Here is a 17,833-nt window from a genome sequence, read left to right as displayed (position 1 = left end):
GGCAATAGGAAAACCATCCAGTTGTCCAACCAGAAGCCCTGTCCTGGTACACTTAAGCTCCCAGTTTGACTAATGCAATCATTGAGACAGAGCTTATTGGAATTATCAAGTAGGGAGTCCAGTCAGGACAGTCACCAATTCCTACAATTAGGCCCTCTCCAACCACACTGTATTAAATCTTAAAAATAAGCACCAAATCTGTTGGTGAGATTTATAACATTGGAGCCTCAGACCATGAGACAAGTGTGGGTTTCCCTAACCACATTGTGTCACCCACTTGGGTAATTCCTCCAGGTGTGGGAGCATAAACTTGGTAAGTTCCTCCTTTGTTTCATTCCACAGGACACCCTTTAGACCAAAGCAGTGATCTGCAGCCCACTGTCACAAGGGATAGCAAGAGAAGTGCCCAGGATCAAGACTGCAGTAAACCTGGTGACCACACAGGTGGGGTCATTAGAGGTTTGGGATGGATATCCTATATTCAAGGATGTTCCAGAGAAGGTTCCAGAGATGGAAATGACCACCTGATATGGACCCTCTGTTTTTCTATAGGAGACAGCTGATTAAATTCAGGGGCAGCCTTACAGGCGATCCTGACCAGCGATTTCACAAAAGGGAAAGAATAGACAGAGATAATCTCAGCTTCTCTGCCCATTGACCTCTTTGCTGGGAAACTGGTCTAGTTGTGACTCTCCTTACCGACTGCATCTCCTCAACTCCTCTTGGAGTGGACGCTGACACATTTCTGTCTGATCTACCTCAGGACTTACGAAAATTCAGCTTCTCAAGAAGGTCTTTTTATGATCCTGACATTGGTCCATAGATCTCAAACTGATGGAGAACATTTATGGTGGGGAGGAGCACCGGGGACAAGAAATTAAAACTTGATTATCTGGTCTAAGCCACCTTCCATTAGTTAACATCATTGTAAAGTGAGAGCATTAGACAGACTAAATCAGTGGTTTTTAAACATTTAAAAAAATAGTAGAATCTTCCCTTTTTACAGTTTGCAGTTTCTGGACTTCTGCTGGAAGAAGCTGTGATTTTCAAAAATATGGCCTTTAATGCTAATGCCAGCATTTTCTGAAATGTGCAGATGAGTTGCCCTGGATTTTACAGTAGAGTTTGCAGTTTATCTGCCGGACCCAGCAAAGAGTTTCTGGGCACTTCCCACTCCTTTGGAATCTGCCTCCTAGCCTCTGTTTCAAAGAAATACAGAACTGGGACTTTACCTTGGAGTTGGGAGGTTAGGGAGTGGGAAAGAAGGAAAAGAGGGGCAGCCCAGGGAGCAGCAGTGTTTCCTAAATTTGAGGAGACTTGGGGGCGGAGACAACCACACACTTTTCATTTTCAAAAACAGGACGCCTAAACTCTACTGACTCATGGCCTGGACCCTTTCTCCTTAGCAGAAGTCACAAATAGGAGGTCTTACAGATGTAATCACCATGCAGATGTGTTTTGTTTGGCTAGACACAGTGTTTTGTTTTGTTTTTTTTAAACTTTGAACCCAAATGTCTTTAGGTGGGGCATACGTTCTCTGGTTCACCTCAGACCCCCCCACTTCCCTCTCTCTTTGCCTGACAGTGCACACATTGATGTTACCTGGGTGGCCCCAAAGGCATTTGAGTTTGCACTGCCTGCTCCCATGTTTTCGGCCAAATGCCTTTCTATCTTATTCTGAAATGCTCCAGTGGAGAATTGGTTTGACTTTCCTAGGAAATATGAATGGCTCATTGAGTTCAATCCAACTTTGGAAGGATTCGACTCCTTCAGAGAAGTCCTTCTTAGAATTGCTTTATTTCATTGAACCGAACACTTAGGGATGGTCCTCTGAGGAGAAGAGACCCCGATCTGGAGAAGCCTCTGTTGCCCCACCTGCACACACCTCAGGTCTGCTGGGCAAGCTCATCATTGAATTTTTTCAGCCATGTCACTGGTCTTATTCCTTTTAACTTGATCCATTCACTTAGAATGACCACCCTATTTTACCTTTCTGGTTTTCTCCATATCTTTGTTTCTTGAATCTCCTTGTTCAGCAATTAATTTGCCAAAGAGATGCCAGATGATTCCAAGTGTCACCAGGACATACTTAAAAATATTTCACAATATTGGGTTTTGCTTTGAACTCAATAGTTTGATGGCCTCCTTCTTATTTAAGTTTATGTTTTTACTCTGACTCAAATCCTTCTCCCTGCTCTTCAGGCAAAGCTGGGAGATGGAAGAACAGACTTCATCTAAGCTTTATTAAGAATATTCTGTAAGTTTTCTGTTTGATTTTTATACTTCAAATAACTCTTAAAAATCAATATTTTGATGACTGAAGTGTAAATGAATAAGAAACATGGAATAAGTTTTCCCTTCAATTACATGAACAGAAATTCTGTGGACTTTTATTGGAAACCCAAGCAAAGTAACTGGGGGCATTTGCTAAGTTCCAAGAAAAGATGTTGAAGCTTCCTCTCTGGAGGTGGACATAGCACCTTTCTCCTGAGAGTCCCAAACCAAGAGGGGCTTGGTGATCTTTTCTTGCTTTGCTTTTTCCTCTCTGAATTACTATTAAGCTGCTCTTGTGCCTCTTTATTCTGAAGATCTCAGATAGATGGAGACAAGCGCAATCTCAGCTTTCCACATGGGTGATACCATCTGGACTTTGAACAGTGCGTGGTAGCTCTTGGTTCTGCCGAATTGGGCCCGAGCACAAGGTTAAAGATTATTCCTGTCAATGTTCCTTCCTAATAAGGAAGCAGAGTTATTTGTGCCCCTGAAGTAGGCTCCTCTTTCTCCTTTTCAAGTCAGTTCTTGCTTTTATGTTGCTTGTCATAGTATTACAAGTGAGCTTAGGCCAAACACTGTTTTAGAATCTCCAGTAGGGGTAAACCTGCCTGATCCTCTCACTGGAGGAGTTGGTCAATCAAGAGATGGCAGGGAAGAGAGGGAAGGGAATCCATTAATGAAATTCTGGAAGGTTGCAGCTATTTTTCTTGATTTCTTTTTTTTCTTCTTCTTTCAACATTGCTGTTTCACTGTTCGGTCATAATGTTTTGTTTTGTGTGTAATAATAAAAATATAATAATGTTCCACTTAAAATTTTATCTTTTTTCTTTTGGTGTTTATAGCAATAATAATAATAATAGTAACAGATGGTCTTATCTATCACTGATAGCTTGAAGAATTGCATTTCTTTTACACAAGAGATATTTATGTCTAAGGAACCAAACCAATAACATAGAATCAGAGTTAACTCTTCCCAGAATAGGCAACATAAAACTATTGATTTCTGTATTTCTTTTTCTGCACTCTTTGTCATGCTATATGTTCCATCATTATAACTTCAACCTTATACATTTTTTAAAAAATTTTTATTGTTATGTTAATCACCATACATTATATCATTAGTTTTAGATGTATTCATTGTTTGTGCATAACACCCAGTGCTCCATGCAGAAAGTGCCCTCTTTAATACCCATCACCAGGCTAACCCATCCTCCCACCCCTCTCCCCTCTAGAACCCTCAGTTTGTTTTTCAGAGTCCATCGTCTCTCATGGTTTGTCTCCCCCTCCGGTTTCCCCCCTTCATTCTTCCCCTCCTGCTATCTTCTTCTTTTTTTTTTTTCTTAACATATATTGCATTATTTGTTTCAGAGGTACAGATCTGTGATTCAACAGTCTTGCACAATTCACAGCACTCACCATAGCACATACCCTCCCCAGTGTCTATCACCCAGCCACCCCATCCCTCCCACCCCACCCCCCACTCCAGCAACCCTCAGTTTGTTTCCTGAGATTAAGAATTCCTCATATCAGTGAGGTCATATGATACATGTCTTTCTCTGATTGACTTATTTCGCTCAGCATAACACCCTCCAGTTCCATCCACGTCGTTGCAAATGGCAAGATCTCATTCCTTTTGATGGCTGCATAATATTCCATTGTATATATATACCACTTCTTCTTTATCCATTCATCTGTCGATGGACATCTTGGCTCTTTCCACAGTTTGCCTATTGTGGACACTGCTGCTATAAACATCGGGGTGCACGTACCCCTTCAGATCCCTACATTTGTAGCTTTGGGGTAAATACCCAGTAGTGCAATTGCTGGGTCATAGGGCAGCTCTATTTTCAACTTTCTGAGGAACCTCCATACTGTTTTTCAGTGTGGTTGCACCAGCTTGCATTCCCACCGACAGTGTAGGAGGGTTCCCCTTTCTCCGCATCCCCACCACCATCTGTCATTTCCTGACTTGTTAATTTTAGCCATTCTGACTGGTGTGAGGTGGTATCTCATTGAGGTTTGGATTTGGATTTCCCTGATGCCGAGCAATGTTGAGCGCTTTTTCATGAGTCTGTTGGCCATTTGGATGTCTTCTTTGGAAAAATGTCTGTTCAGGTCTTCTGCCCATTTCTTGATTGGATTCTTTGTTCTTTGGGTGTTGAGTTTGATAAGTTCTTTATAGATTTTGGATACTAGCCCTTTATCTGATATGTCATTTGCAAATATCTTCTCCCATTCTGTCGGTTGTCTTTTGGTTTTGTTGACTGTTTCTTTTGCTGTGCAAAAGCTTTTTATCTTGATGAAGTCCCAATAGTTCATTTTTGCCCTTGCTTCCCTTGCCTTTGGCGATGTTTCTAGGAAGAAGTTGCTGCGGCTGAGGTCGAAGAGGTTGCTGCCTGTGTTCTCCTCTAGGATTTTGATGGACTCCTGTCTCACATTTAGGTCTTTCAACCATTTGGAGTCTATTTTTGTGTGTGGTGTAAGGAAATGGTCCAGTTTCATTCTTCTGCATGTGTCTGTCCAATTTTCCCAACACCATTTGTTGAAGAGGCTGTCTTTTTTCCATTGGACATTCTTTCCTGCTTTGTCGAAGATGAGTTGACCATAGAGTTGAGGGTCCATTTCTGGGCTCTCTGTTCTGTTCCATTGATCTATGTGTCTGTTTTTGTGCCAGTACCATACTGTCTTGATGATGACAGCTTTGTAATAGAGCTGGAAGTCCAGAATTGTGATGCCGCCAGCTTTGCTTTTCTTTTTCAACATTCCTCTGGCTATTCGGGGTCTTTTCTGGTTCCATACAAATTTTAGGATTATTTGTTCCATTTCTTTGAAAAAAGTGGATGGTATTTTGATGGGGAGTGCACTGAATGTGTAGATTGCTCTAGGTAGCATTGACATCTTCACAATATTCTTCCAATCCATGAGCATGGAACGTTTTTCCATTTCTTTGTGTCTTCCTCAATTTCTTTCATGAGTATTTTATAGTTTTCTGAGTACAGATCCTTTGCCTCTTTGGTTAGATTTATTCCTAGGTATCTTATGGTTTTGGGTGCAATTGTAAATGGGATCGACTCCTTCATTTCTCTTTCTTCTGTCTTGTTGTTGGTGTATAGGAATGCCACTGATTTGTGTGCATTGCTTTTATATCCTGCCACTTTACTGAAGTCCTGTATGAGTTCTAGCAGTTTTGGGGTGGAGTCTTTTGGGCTTTCCACATAAAGTATCATATCATCTGCAAAGAGTGAGAGTTTGACTTCTTCTTTGCCGATTTGGATGCCTTTTATTTCTTTTTGTTGTCTGATTGCTGTGGCTAGGACTTCTAATACTATGTTGAATAGCAGTGGTGATAGTGAACATCCCTGCCGCGTTCCTGACCTTAGGGGGAAAGCTCTCAGTTTTTCCCCATTGAGAATGATATCTGCTGTAGGTTTTTCATAGATGGCTTTTATGGTATTGAAGGATGTACCCTCTATCCCTATACTCTGAAGAGTTTTGATCAAGAAAGGATGCTGTAGGGTGCCTGGGTGGCTCAGTTGGTTAAGCGACTGCCTTCAGGTCAGGTCATGATCCTGGAGTCCCAGGATCGAGTCCCGCATTGGGCTCCCTGCTCAGCGGGGAGTCTGCTTCTCCCTCTGACCCTCCCCCCTCTCATGTGCTCTCTCTCTCTCATTCTCTCTCTCTCAAATAAATAAATAAAATCTTCAAAAAAAAAAAAAAAAAGAAAGGATGCTGTACTTTGTCAAATGCTTTTTCTGCATCTATTGAGAGGATCATATGATTCTTGTTCTTTCTTTTGTTAATGTATTGTATCACGTTGATTGATTTGCGGATGTTGAACCAACCTTGCGGCCCAGGGATAAATCCCACTTGGTCGTGGTGAATAATCCTTTTAATGTACTGTTGGATCCTACTGGCTAGTATTTTGGTGAGAATAGTTGCATCCGTGTTCATCAAGGATATTGGTCTGTAATTCTCCTTTTTGATGGGGTCTTTGTCTGGTTTTGGGATCAAGGTAATGGTGGCCTCATAAAACGAGTTTGGAAGTTTTCCTTCCGTTTCTATTTTTTGGAACAGTTTCAGAAGAATAGGTATTAATTCTTCTTTAAATGTCTGGTAGAATTCCCCTGGGAAGCCATCTGGCCCTGGGCTTTTGTTTGTTGGGAGATTTTTGATGACTGCTTCAATTTCCTTAGTGGTTATAGGTCTGTTCAGGTTTTCTAGTTCTTCCTGGTTCAGTTTTGGTAGTTGATACATCTCTAGGAATGCATCCATTTCTTCCAGGTTATCTAATTTGCTGGCATAGAGTTGCTCATAATATGTTCTTATAATTGTTTGTATTTCTTTGGTGTTGGTTGTGATCTCTCCTCTTTCATTCATGATTTTGTTGATTTGGGTCATTTCTCTTTTCTTTTTGATAAGTCTGGCCAGGGGTTTAAATCTTGTTAATTCTTTCAAAGAACCAGCTCCTAGTTTTGTTGATCTGTTCTACTGTTCTTTTGGTTTCTATTTCATTGATTTCTGCTCTGATCTTTATTATTTCTCTTCTCCTGCTGGGTTTAGGCTTTATTTGCTGTTCTTTCTCCAGCTCCTTTAGGTGTAGGGTTAGGTTGTGTACTTGAGACCTTTCTTGTTTCTTGAGAAAGGCTTGTATTGCTATATACTTTCCTCTTAGGACTGCCTTGGGACTGCATCCCAAAGATTTTGAACAGTTGTGTTTTCATTTTCATTGGTTTCCATGAATTTTTTAATTCTTCTTTAATTTCCTGGTTGACCCATTCATTCTTTAGTAGGATGCTTTTTAGTCTCCATGTATTTGAGGTCTTTCTGACTTTCCTCTTATGATTGAGTTCTAGTTTCAAAGCATTGTGGTCTGAAAATAGGCAGGGAATGATCCCAATCTTTTGGTACCGGTTGAGACCTGATTTATGACCTAGGATGTGATTGATTCTGGAGAATGTTCCATGGGCACTAGAGAAGAATGTGATTCCGTTGCTTTGCGATGGCATGTTCTGAATATGTCTGTGAAGTCCATTTGGTCCAGTGTGTCATTTAAAGTCTTTATTTCCTTGTTGATCTTTTGCTTAGATGATCTGTCCATTTCAGTGAGGGGGGTGTTAAAGTCCCCCACTATTATTGTATTGTTGTCAATGTGTTTCTTTGCTTTTGTTATTAATTGCCTTATATAATTGGCTGCTCCCATGTTAGGGGCGTAGATACCTACAATTGTTAGATCTTCTTGTTGGATAGACCCTTTAAGTGGGATATAGTGTCCTTCCTCATCTCTTATTACAGTCTTTGGTTTAAAATCTAATTTGTCTGATATAAGGATTGCCACCCCAGCTTTCTTTTGGTGTCCATTAGCATGGTCAATGGTTTTCCACCCCTCACTTTCAATCTGGGGGTGTCTTTGGGTCTAAAATGAGTCTCTTGCAGACAGCATATCGATGGGTCTTGTTTTTTAATCCAATCTGATAGCCTGTGTCTTTTGATTGGGGCACTTAGCCCATTTACATTCAGGGTAACTATTGAAAGATATGAATGTAGTGCCATTGTATTGCCTGTAAGGTGACTGTTACTGTATGTTGTCTGTGTTCCTTTCTGGTCTATGTTGCTTTTACGCTCTCTCTTTGCTTAGAGGACCCCTTTCAATATCTCTTGTAGGGCTGGTTTTGTGTTTGCAAATTCCTTTAGTTTTTGTTTGTCCTGGAAGCTTTTTATCTCTCCTTCTATTTTCAATGACAGCCTAGCTGGATATAGTATTCTTGGCTGCATATTTTTCTCATTTAGTGCCCTGAATATATCATGCCAGTCCTTTCTGGCCTGCCAGGTCTCTGTGGATAGGTCTGTTGCCAATCTAATGTTTCTACCATTGTAGGTTACGTATCTCTTCTCCCGAGCTGCTTTCAGGATTTTCTGTTTGTCTCTGAGACTCGTAAGTTTTACTATTAGGTGTCGGGGTGTTGACCTATTTTTATTGATTTTGAGAGGGGTTCTCTGTGCTTCCTGGATTTTGATGCCTCTTTCCTTCCCCAAATTAGGGAAGTTCTCTGCTATAATTTGCTCCAATATACCTTCTGCCCCTCTCTTTCTTTCTTCTTCTTCTGGGATCCCAATTATTCTAATGTTGTTTCGTCTTATGGTATCGCTTCTCTCTCGAATTCTGCCCTCGTGATCCAGTAGTTGTTTCTCTCTCTTTTTCTCAGCTTCTTTATTTTCCATCATTTGGTCTTCTATACCACTGATTCTCTCTTCTACCTCATTTATCCTAGCAGTTAGAGCCCCCATTTTTTATTGCACCTCATTAATAGCCTTTTTGATTTCGACTTGGTTAGATTATAGTTCTTTTATTTCTCCAGAAGGCGTTTCTCTAATAACTTCCATGCTTTTTTCAAGCCCAGCTAGTATCTTTAAAGTGATGATTCTGAACTCTAGATCCGACATCGTACTAATGTCCGTACTGAGTAGCTCCCACCCCACTCCTCCCCAGGGAGGAAGGAGAGGCTCCCTGGATCTGTCACTTGTTGGGTCCCTGCTGGAAGAGCAGTGGCCTGACTGTGCCACAGATCACAGTTTATGGCAACCCTGAGCTGAGAGCCCACGCCTTGGCTCTACTCTGCAGCCGGCTTCCCTTCTCCGATACCTGGGAGCTCTGCTGCACTCAGGCACCCCCGGTCTTTCTGTGATCCTGAGGGTCCTGAGACCACACTGTCCCGCGAGGGTTCCACCCCTTGCTTAGCCACTGGAGCGACGTCCCTCAGTGGAGCAGACTTCTAAAAGTTCCGATTTTGTGCTCCACTGCTCTATCACTTGCCGGAAGTGGCCGTCGGAGGCCCCCTCCCCCGCCGTCTATCCTCGGATTCACTTCTCCGCACATCCTACCCTCCAGAAAGTGGTCGCTTTTCTGTTTAGAGTGTTGTTGCTATTCTTTTCTTCGATCTCCTCTTGAGTTTGTAGGTGTTCAGAATGGTTTGATCCCTATCCAGCTGAATTCCTGAGACCAGACAAAATCCAGGTCTCCTACTCCTCCGCCATCTTGCTCCGTCCCCCCTTATACATTTTTTTAAAAGATTTATTTATTTATTAGAAAGAGAGAAAGAGCCTGGGGGTGGGGGAGGGGAGAAGTAGAGGGAAAGGGAGAGAGAGTCTTAAGCAGACTCCCCGCTGAGCACAGAGCTTGACATGGGGCTCCATCTCACGACCCTGAGATCATGACCTGAGCCGAAACCAAGAATTGGACGCTGAACCAACTGCACTACCCAGGCCCCCCCAACTTTATACATTTTATGCATCTTCTGCAGTATGTCGCAATTGCCAAGTTTACAGATTGTCTTCACTGTTTATATTTTGGTTTGGATGCTTTTAGATGACCTGAAATAAGGACAGCAAATAGGTGCAGTCTCTCCCCTATCCTAATTGATTAGTAGTGACTGTGTGAAACTTTAATTCTCAGCCCTGGCCATACGTTAATATCATCCAGAGAGCTTCCTATAATTAATGCCAATCTTACCCCAGGTCAATTTCAGAATCTCTAGGGGCTGGGCTTAGGCATATTTAAAATCTTCCCACGTGATTTGAATATACCACTGGGATTAAGGATCACTGATCTGGAACAGTGTCTGTCAAACTTCAGCATGGATCCAGATCACCAATCTGTTAAAAACACAGATTGCCAGCTCCCACCACTGGACGTTCTGATTCACTAGGTCTTGGGTGGGGCCCAACTTTCTAACAAGCTTCTAAGTGAGGTTGATGCTTCATGTGTTGTCATCATGGAGTCATGATCACGTGGCATCTGCACCATGGGAACCACTGATGTAAAGCATGTTAAGAAGGAACTTGAGGGGGGCATCTGGGTGGCTCAGTCATTGAGCGTCTGCCTTCGACTCAGGTCATGATCCCAAGGTGCTGGGATCGAGCCCCGCATCAGGCTCTCTGCTCAGTGGGGAGCCTGCTTCTCCCTCTCCCACTCCCCCTGCTTGTGTTCCCTCTCTAGCTGTGTCTCTCTCTGTCAAATAAATAAATAAAATCTTAAAAAAAAAAAAAAGGAACTTGAAGCTGGAGAGCCTAGGTGGCTCAGTCGGTTGAGCATCCGATTCAGGATTTCGGCTCAAGTCATGATCTCATGGGTTGTGAGATCACGTCAGGCCCACCCCCTCCCATGAGCTCTGCACTCAGTAAGGAGTCTGCTTGGGATTCTCTCTCTCTCTCTCTCTCCCTCTGCCTCTCCCCCCACTCAAGTAAGCTCACGCTCTCTCAAATAAATAAATAAATCTAAAAAAAAAAAAAAAAAGGAACTTGAACCTGAATTAAGATTTAGTGGAAAACAGGGTCATGATTGATTAGTTATGGCTGGGCAGCCATGGTCACAGAAAGGAGGAATTGTATTTGTTACTCCCACTCTTGAGAAGCAGTAAACCACCCTCGTTCACAGTGTAGAAATGGGTTACTCCAGGAATGATTCCCTAGTTACAGTTTGTCGTACCCACATCATGACAATCCATTCCCTGATGTACATTCTGCATCAGCAGGCAGCCCTGCCCTGTCCAGCTGGGACTGGAAGCTGGTCTGCTGTCTAGCCCACTGCCATTCCAACTCCTGCACACCACCATGGCAGTCGACCTCTCCTGGGGGCCTCGAATCTCTGTCCACTATCTCTATCTATTGTTGGAGAAAGGTAGCTTTTTTCCCCATAACTGTGAATTATTTTACTCAATTTGCTGGCTGGGATCCCAGAACAGGTCAGTCTTGATAGCATGTCATAGACAAAGGCTGCACAACAGCATGAGGGTGGGGAGAGAGGTGCTGCGGAGTGTGGATGGGGGCTAAAACCTAACCCTGCCTCTGAACTTAGCCATAGATCTCTAAGTTTTTTGTTTGTTTTCTTGTTTGTTTTCTCTCCGTTCTGAGGGGCTCTAATAGATCATAAAAGCAGTCCACAAACAGAATTCAACAATGGCCATGCAGAGACTTCAAGCAACTCTTCTGCTGTCACTGAGAAAAATTGGTGAGTCTTATCCATAATGTTCCCAGTCTTAAACTCGGGTGCTCTGTTCCAATGGACAGTGAAACAGAAGTATTCCTAACAGTGTTTTATATTGGTGAGTTGGAGAGAGTAGAGGCAAAAAGTGTTTTTTATCAGATTCTCCCAGGTCAGAGGTCATTACTCTGTGGACAAAAGTCTTTATTCTGTAGGGCAACCTGAACACAATCCTGCTTTTTGGGTTCTCTTCATGGTAAAACAGGTCCTTGGTCTCATTAAGGTAAAGCAGTTTTTCTCAGCTGGGGATAGTTTTGCTCCTCTTCCCTCTGGGACATTTGGCAATGTCTGGAGATATTTTGGTTGTCACACCTTTAGGGAAGGAGTTGTGCTAATGTCATCTAGTGGGTAGAGGTCAGGGATACTGCTAAACATCCTACCATGCACAGCACAGCCCCCTCACAACCAAGAATTGTGCAGCCCAAAATGTTCCAAGGTAGAAAAACCTTGTGTTTAAGATAAAGCAAAAAGGGAGTATCATTTCCTGTTTACCCACACTTTCTAGTTAAATATAACTCAAAATAAGTAGAGCATTAGAGCCCAGGGCCACCATGCAGCATCTTCAGTGTACACAGGAGCTGCTCAGGTCTGCAGAGGACAATGCCCCTGGCTAAATGTAGGCTCAGGTCACCTTAAGTCAGGCCAGGCCAGCCCATGACATCAAGCACTGGAGACTCAAGGAACTCCTAGGCTTCCAATTCTTCAGGGGCATCTCCATAACCTACCTTCTCCCAGAAAAGGTTTTTAGGCCCTGTCATACATGTCACCAAGAAGAGGACACAACTACAGGAAGGAGTGGACCATGGCAAAGGGATGGTCTAACTAGAATGAAGCTTACCTTTCATATTCTCCTCTAAATCAGTTGTAGGGACTTTTTCATTAAAAGTTTACTCCGGGATTTGGAGAAAGAAGCAGATCATTAGAAGCTTCTTTGCATATTTTCCCTTGGAAAAAGAAGTGGTTTTGATTTGTAATTTTTAAAAATATTTCTTAATTTTTTGAGATTTCTTATTAATATTTTTGAGACTTGACAAATTACATTATCAGTACTTCTCTAGTGGTCTCAAATTGTTGTTGGGCTGCTTATAAAGTACACTACTTTCCCAACAGAACAGCTCATCCAAGGGTACTTGAGGAAATATTATAGGCCTATCACCTCATACTAGAATGACAAAGTTTAGAATTTCTGATGCAGCAGGAAGACCCTTGAACTTGGCAGGTGGAAGACTTGGGTTCTGGTCCTAGTGCCAACATTTTCCAGCTGTTTGACCTTGGACAAGTCAGTGAACCAGTTTGGGAAATGGCTCTGGCTCCAGCCCAAGCCTGACTCCCCTCAGCCTCAGCTGGTGGCTGACTTTACACAGTATCAGGGCAGTGCTGTGAGCAACTTCAGCTTCACTTCCCTGCATCTCAGAATCTCTTTCTCTCCAGCTGTTCTTTCTTCCTTTGCTCTCGTCTCAAAAGACTACAGGTCTTTTCCTTGCACAGGCTAACTAATGCCTTCATTCGAGGTCCTATCCTCCAGGCCCTATCCCCATCAGTTAGCCCACACTTGCTTTCACAGCTTTCTCTCTCTGCTGTCTCTTTCCCTTTTGCTTATACCTTTCCCCTTTCTACAAAAAAGGCTACTCTTGGCCCTGGCTTCCCTCTTACTTTTACTATCAGACTATCTCAGACTGACATCTGGGTCAGCTGCCTCATTCCCTCACCTACCCCTCCCTCCTTGATCCTGAAATCTGATCTGTGCCCTCCCCGTGTCTCTACAACTGCTCTTGGGAAGTTCAGCTCCCAATTGCTAGAACCTCATCTTCATCAGACTCTGCAGCATCTGTTCCATGGGCCGTGCTGGCCTCAGGTTGCCCTCTTCCTTGGTGTTTGCGGACCTGCAGGCTTCAGGCTCTTCCTCTGAGATATCCTTGGTCCTGTCTTCTCTGGCTCCATCCTCCTCATCCACCCACCATTGAAATGAGGTAGTTCTCCAGGTCTTTGACTTTCTTCTCTACTCCTCACCTGGGTGATATCCTCTCTCACTGATGTGTTCTGATATCAACTCTCAGCTCAGTGAGCATGGTTCTCAGGTCTGTGTTCTGAACCCTTCACTCCCACACCCAACCCTCCTGGCCATGTATTTCTGATTTACACACCAGGGCCTCAGCAGAAAAGTCCCCAGCAAAGTACCTTTTGTGCCTGACCCTCCTACTGTGGTGAGTTGTACAAACACTCTCTGGTGACCTAGCCTTGAAACCTGGCAGTCAGTTTTTCTCTCCAGCAGTCATTTTTGATCCCTACCTCTCACATAACCCCACCTCCAGTCATTTTTTTAGCGTCCTCCCCTGGTCTAGGCCTGTCATTATCTCCTTCTCTCTCTCCTGTTTCTCTTCTTTATAGACCAGCTTTTATTTCTGACACCTGATCAATTGTCCTAGAGCATATTCTGACTTTTCAAAGAACTTTAATTGCTTCCCATTTTAGACCAAAAGAGGTTCAGACATCTCAGTGTGCCATACCAAGCTTCTTTCTGTCTTGCTGGACTTTGTCTTCCACATCACCTCCAGCATGTCCCGAAATGCACCCTGTGTGGTCAGACTTACTGTTTTACCAACACATCTACCTCTGTTCTCTCTGCTCATGCCTTTCTGTTCAGCTCTTAGCTATCTCATCAAGATACATTGACATATCCCTTTACTCCATGAAGACCTCAATTCTCTTCAATGCTCCTTAAACCTTTGTAGTCCATTTTAACAGAACTACTCAAAATCCTGGATCACGACGAGATAATGAACTTACATCAGAATATAAATCAACCCACTGCTCTCTGCATCAAGAAAGTTTGCTATGAAAAAAATATCAGCTCAGCTGAACAATGTACTTGGTGATGAATTGATTTACATTCTGGCACAAGCTCCTTATGACATTGTGAGCAGTAACAGCTCACAGACAGTGTCCTGGTGATAAACAAACCACACTTTGGTTTATCATTCTCTGCAGTTTTTCACGTATTGCCTGGTGTTGTGGTTGACTGTATGCGAGCAGGTCAGCTTCTCAAAGGTGAGGGCTGACTCTTACTTCTCCCTGTTTCCAATATGTGCAATAGGTACTCCATAAGTTTATTGAGCTGACTTCCAACGCCCCTCTTAAGGCTCAGATTTTTATGAAAGAAGTGTTCTTCCTGCTCAGTCTTTGGGTGGTGAGAGCAACAATAGGATCGAGAATAATTCATCGGATAGGATATGCCTGCCCCAGGGAGCTAGGGGTCTCATTTTGCCCTCTGTGCTTGATCACCTCAGTGCCCTGTGGATCAACCCAGGGGTTGACAGGAAGGAAACCAAGGAGGGGGGGAATGCCAGGGTAAGAGATGGCAGACTAAGAAGAAAGCTAAGTCATGCCAATGATGATGCTCTTAGCAGTAATTAACAGACCCTTCAACTAATATGTTTATGAATCCCTCAGGATAGAGGTCTGGACACAGAAGTTCCAGTGCTGGTTCATTTGCTCAGAGATGTCAAAAAGGACGTGGGTCCTCTTCATCTCTCTGCCACTTTCCGTGCATCAGCAGTGCCCCCCCTTGCGGTCACACGGTGGCTAAAGCAGCACCAAGCATCATTTCCTCACATGGCAATGTCCAAAGCAGGCAGGAAGAGATGGATGGGAAGGGGGCTCTCCTCGGGAGTCTCTCTCTGTTTCCCAGAAGTCCCTAGGACACCCCTTGCATCTCACTGGCCAGTAATTGCCAATTTGCAGAGGTGCTCTGCCCAGGAGCAATAGAGAAAGCTGGGAATGCAAGCATGGGCATTTGCAGCTTTGCAGGAGAGAGTAGGCAAAGAAAAAAGGGGTTGGAGAACCAACCAACACAATGTGCCAGAAGAGTCCTGAAGGGGTAGTGATGGGAGCAGATAGGTACCAGGGAAAGATAAAGGGAAGGTAAAATCAGAGGGAAGAGTTCATAAGGAAGACCCAAACATGACAAGATATATTGCTGAGAATAAGAACAACATAATCATTCAGTTTCACTCAACATTTGTTGTGAGTCCAGGTCTTTTCCCACAATGATCTCACATGATTCTCATTCTAGCCTTTTTGGGTGGTTACTGACTCCATGTTACTGATAAGTAAACTAAATCAGGGAAGGCTAAGATAAGTAGGTCCCACATGCTGGTCTAGAGACAAGTGCTGAGTTGGACATATCAGATTTACCTACTCCTGCCCCTAATCAGCTAATCGGGAGGGTCACCCAGTGTCACACAGAAAATAAATGGCAGGTCTGGGTTTGAAATCAGCACTTCTCTCTCCAACAATAAAAACAACTAACATTTGACACGTATTAACAAATTCCTGGGCACTGTACTAAGTGTTCTACATGTGTTACCTTATTTAATCCTTATATAACTACCTGATGAAAGAGGTACACGTTTTATAATTTCTGACATTAAGATATTACAAGTAATTCGCTTTCTGGTGGTGGAGTCTGGAGAAGACGTGCAGAAATGGCACCTCCAAGCAGAAGGAAAAACAGGTCGGGCGCCTGGGTGGCTCAGATGGTTAAGCGTCTGCCTCCGGCTCAGGTCATGATCCCAGCGTCCTGGGATCGAGTCCCGCATCGGGCTCCCTGCTCCTTGGGAGCCTGCTTCTCCCTCTGCCTCTCTCTCTCTCTCTGTTTCTCATGAATAAATAAATAAAATCTTTAAAAAAAATTAAAAAAAAAAAAAAAAGAAGGAAAAACAGGTCATCAGACTTGGACTTCAGGTAGCTAAAGGACAAAATGTGTGTGGTGTCTGCCACATCTTTGCATCCTTCAGTGACACTTCTGTCCATGTCACCAGTCTTTCTGGCAAGGACACCATCCTCCATGTGGCTGGTGGGCTGAAGGTGAAGGCTGACCCAGATGAATCCTCTCCCTATGCTGCCATATTAGCTGCCCAGGATGTAGCCCAGAGGGGCAAGTCACTGAGCATCTCATCAAACTCCAGGTCACAGGAGGAAACAGCACCAAAACCCCCGGGTCCAGGGCCCAGTCAGCCCTCAGAGCCCTTGCCTGCTCAGGAGTGAAGATCAGGTGGATTGAGGATGTCACCCTCACCCCCATCCCCACCCCCACAGTACCTGTGGGAAGGGGGGTTGCCATGGTCACTGTTTGTGGACAGGATTCCTCAAATTATTGTTTTCTGTTAATAAATTGCCTTTGTGGAAGCTTAAACAAAAAGATATTACAAGTGATTTGCCAGTGTGGCTTAGTAAAGTGACAGTCAGGATTTGGATGCAGGTCTTCTGACTCCAGAGCTGAAACTTTTGAGATACTGTTACATTCTGCTGCCAGTCTAGGTTCCAGGCTCCAAATGCTTAGCCCATGGCTTTTTTCTGCTCTGTGTTCTTTATAACTGTCATTGTAACAAATCGTAAATCACAACGAGCTAAGGAATAAACCCTGATTGGCATAAAACTGTCATTCTGTGATTGGTGTGAAAAATTCCAGCACTGACGTCTTGGGATAAAGCCTCATGGAGAAGATGCTCCCATCTGTGTACCGTGGGTTGGGAGCTAACTTGGCTAAGGAGAAGGCAACTCCAGGTTGAAAGTAGAAATGAGTGGTTGGGGTGACACTCCTCCGCCCCTCTTCCTCCATGAGCCTGTAACTGTGTACAGTGAATGACAGAAAGGAAATAGTCTTTTATGTCATGGGGCTTTGTTCCCGTGATGGTAATCCTCTATTCTAATGCTGATAAGTACAATAGTGAGGATTATGCTCCTTAATTTAATTTGGCCTGCATATGGCAGAGCTCTCGCAAGGCTTTTATTTGACATTCTTTAGCCCAGCCAGCCTGTTGTCATATAAAAAGCAGCCCCTGTAAGGGAGGCAAGAGATTGATAATGCTGGTGCACATGTTTTTACCCGGCAGCTTGTAACACACCTCCGGAGAAGCTGCTTCGTGTGGGCCACTTGAGTGAGGATTCAGACTCAGAGGGATGGGAATCTTCATGACTCAGGCGGCTCGAGGAGAGCTGGCACCTCGAGAGAGGGGAAAACGAGCACATATTTCTCCCGTGTGTCATCCTTGCAGCTCTGGGGCTTGGAGCCAGTTGGGCTGACCTCAGAATCGATGAGCCAGAGAAACAGCCTCCCAGTCAGGGCCGACTGTGGGCCAGATTTTCATGTGCGCTGTGAAAGTACAGATTGCCACATATCTTGACAAACACTCTGTGTGGGGGGGGTCATTGCAGAAATATGTGGCACCGCGAAGAAGATAAAACAAAACTTTGCTTACATATCAGAGGGCCTTTCCTCTCCCACCCTTCAGTCCCCATGCTCAGTTTTCCTTCTACTTCCATTTCACCCCCTCAGGAGGCTAGTGCCCTCCAGCGAACTTTCTACCGCTGTGGCCAAGTCAATGCACTAAAGCAGTAGAGGACCTCATGTGGACCCCGAAAGAGGTAGGCAGCAGGGGTGGGAGGAGTGGTGGAGGTGGTGGCCTTCTTTGATGAAGCGCTGAGGATGTGCAAGATACTCTGTGTGTTATCTCATTTGGG

The 17,833-nt window shown here is 43.9% G+C and overlaps 1 protein-coding gene across 1 annotated transcript in view; it reads left to right on the top strand.

The window, feature by feature from the left end:
- Positions 1-17,833, top strand: part of MYO3B (myosin IIIB) — a 390,474-nt gene that overhangs the window by 267,446 nt on the left and 105,195 nt on the right. The window contains exons 29-30 of the mRNA XM_032401018.1: positions 343-459; positions 11,182-11,278. Coding sequence (XP_032256909.1) covers positions 343-459; positions 11,182-11,278 — 214 coding nt within the window. The remainder of the gene's footprint in view (positions 1-342; positions 460-11,181; positions 11,279-17,833) is intronic.

This window comes from Phoca vitulina, unplaced genomic scaffold (genome assembly GCF_004348235.1).
Source record: "Phoca vitulina isolate PV1807 unplaced genomic scaffold, GSC_HSeal_1.0 scaffold1, whole genome shotgun sequence".
Lineage (NCBI taxonomy): Eukaryota > Metazoa > Chordata > Mammalia > Carnivora > Phocidae > Phoca > Phoca vitulina.
This window is presented reverse-complemented; position numbering and strand designations above follow the sequence as displayed.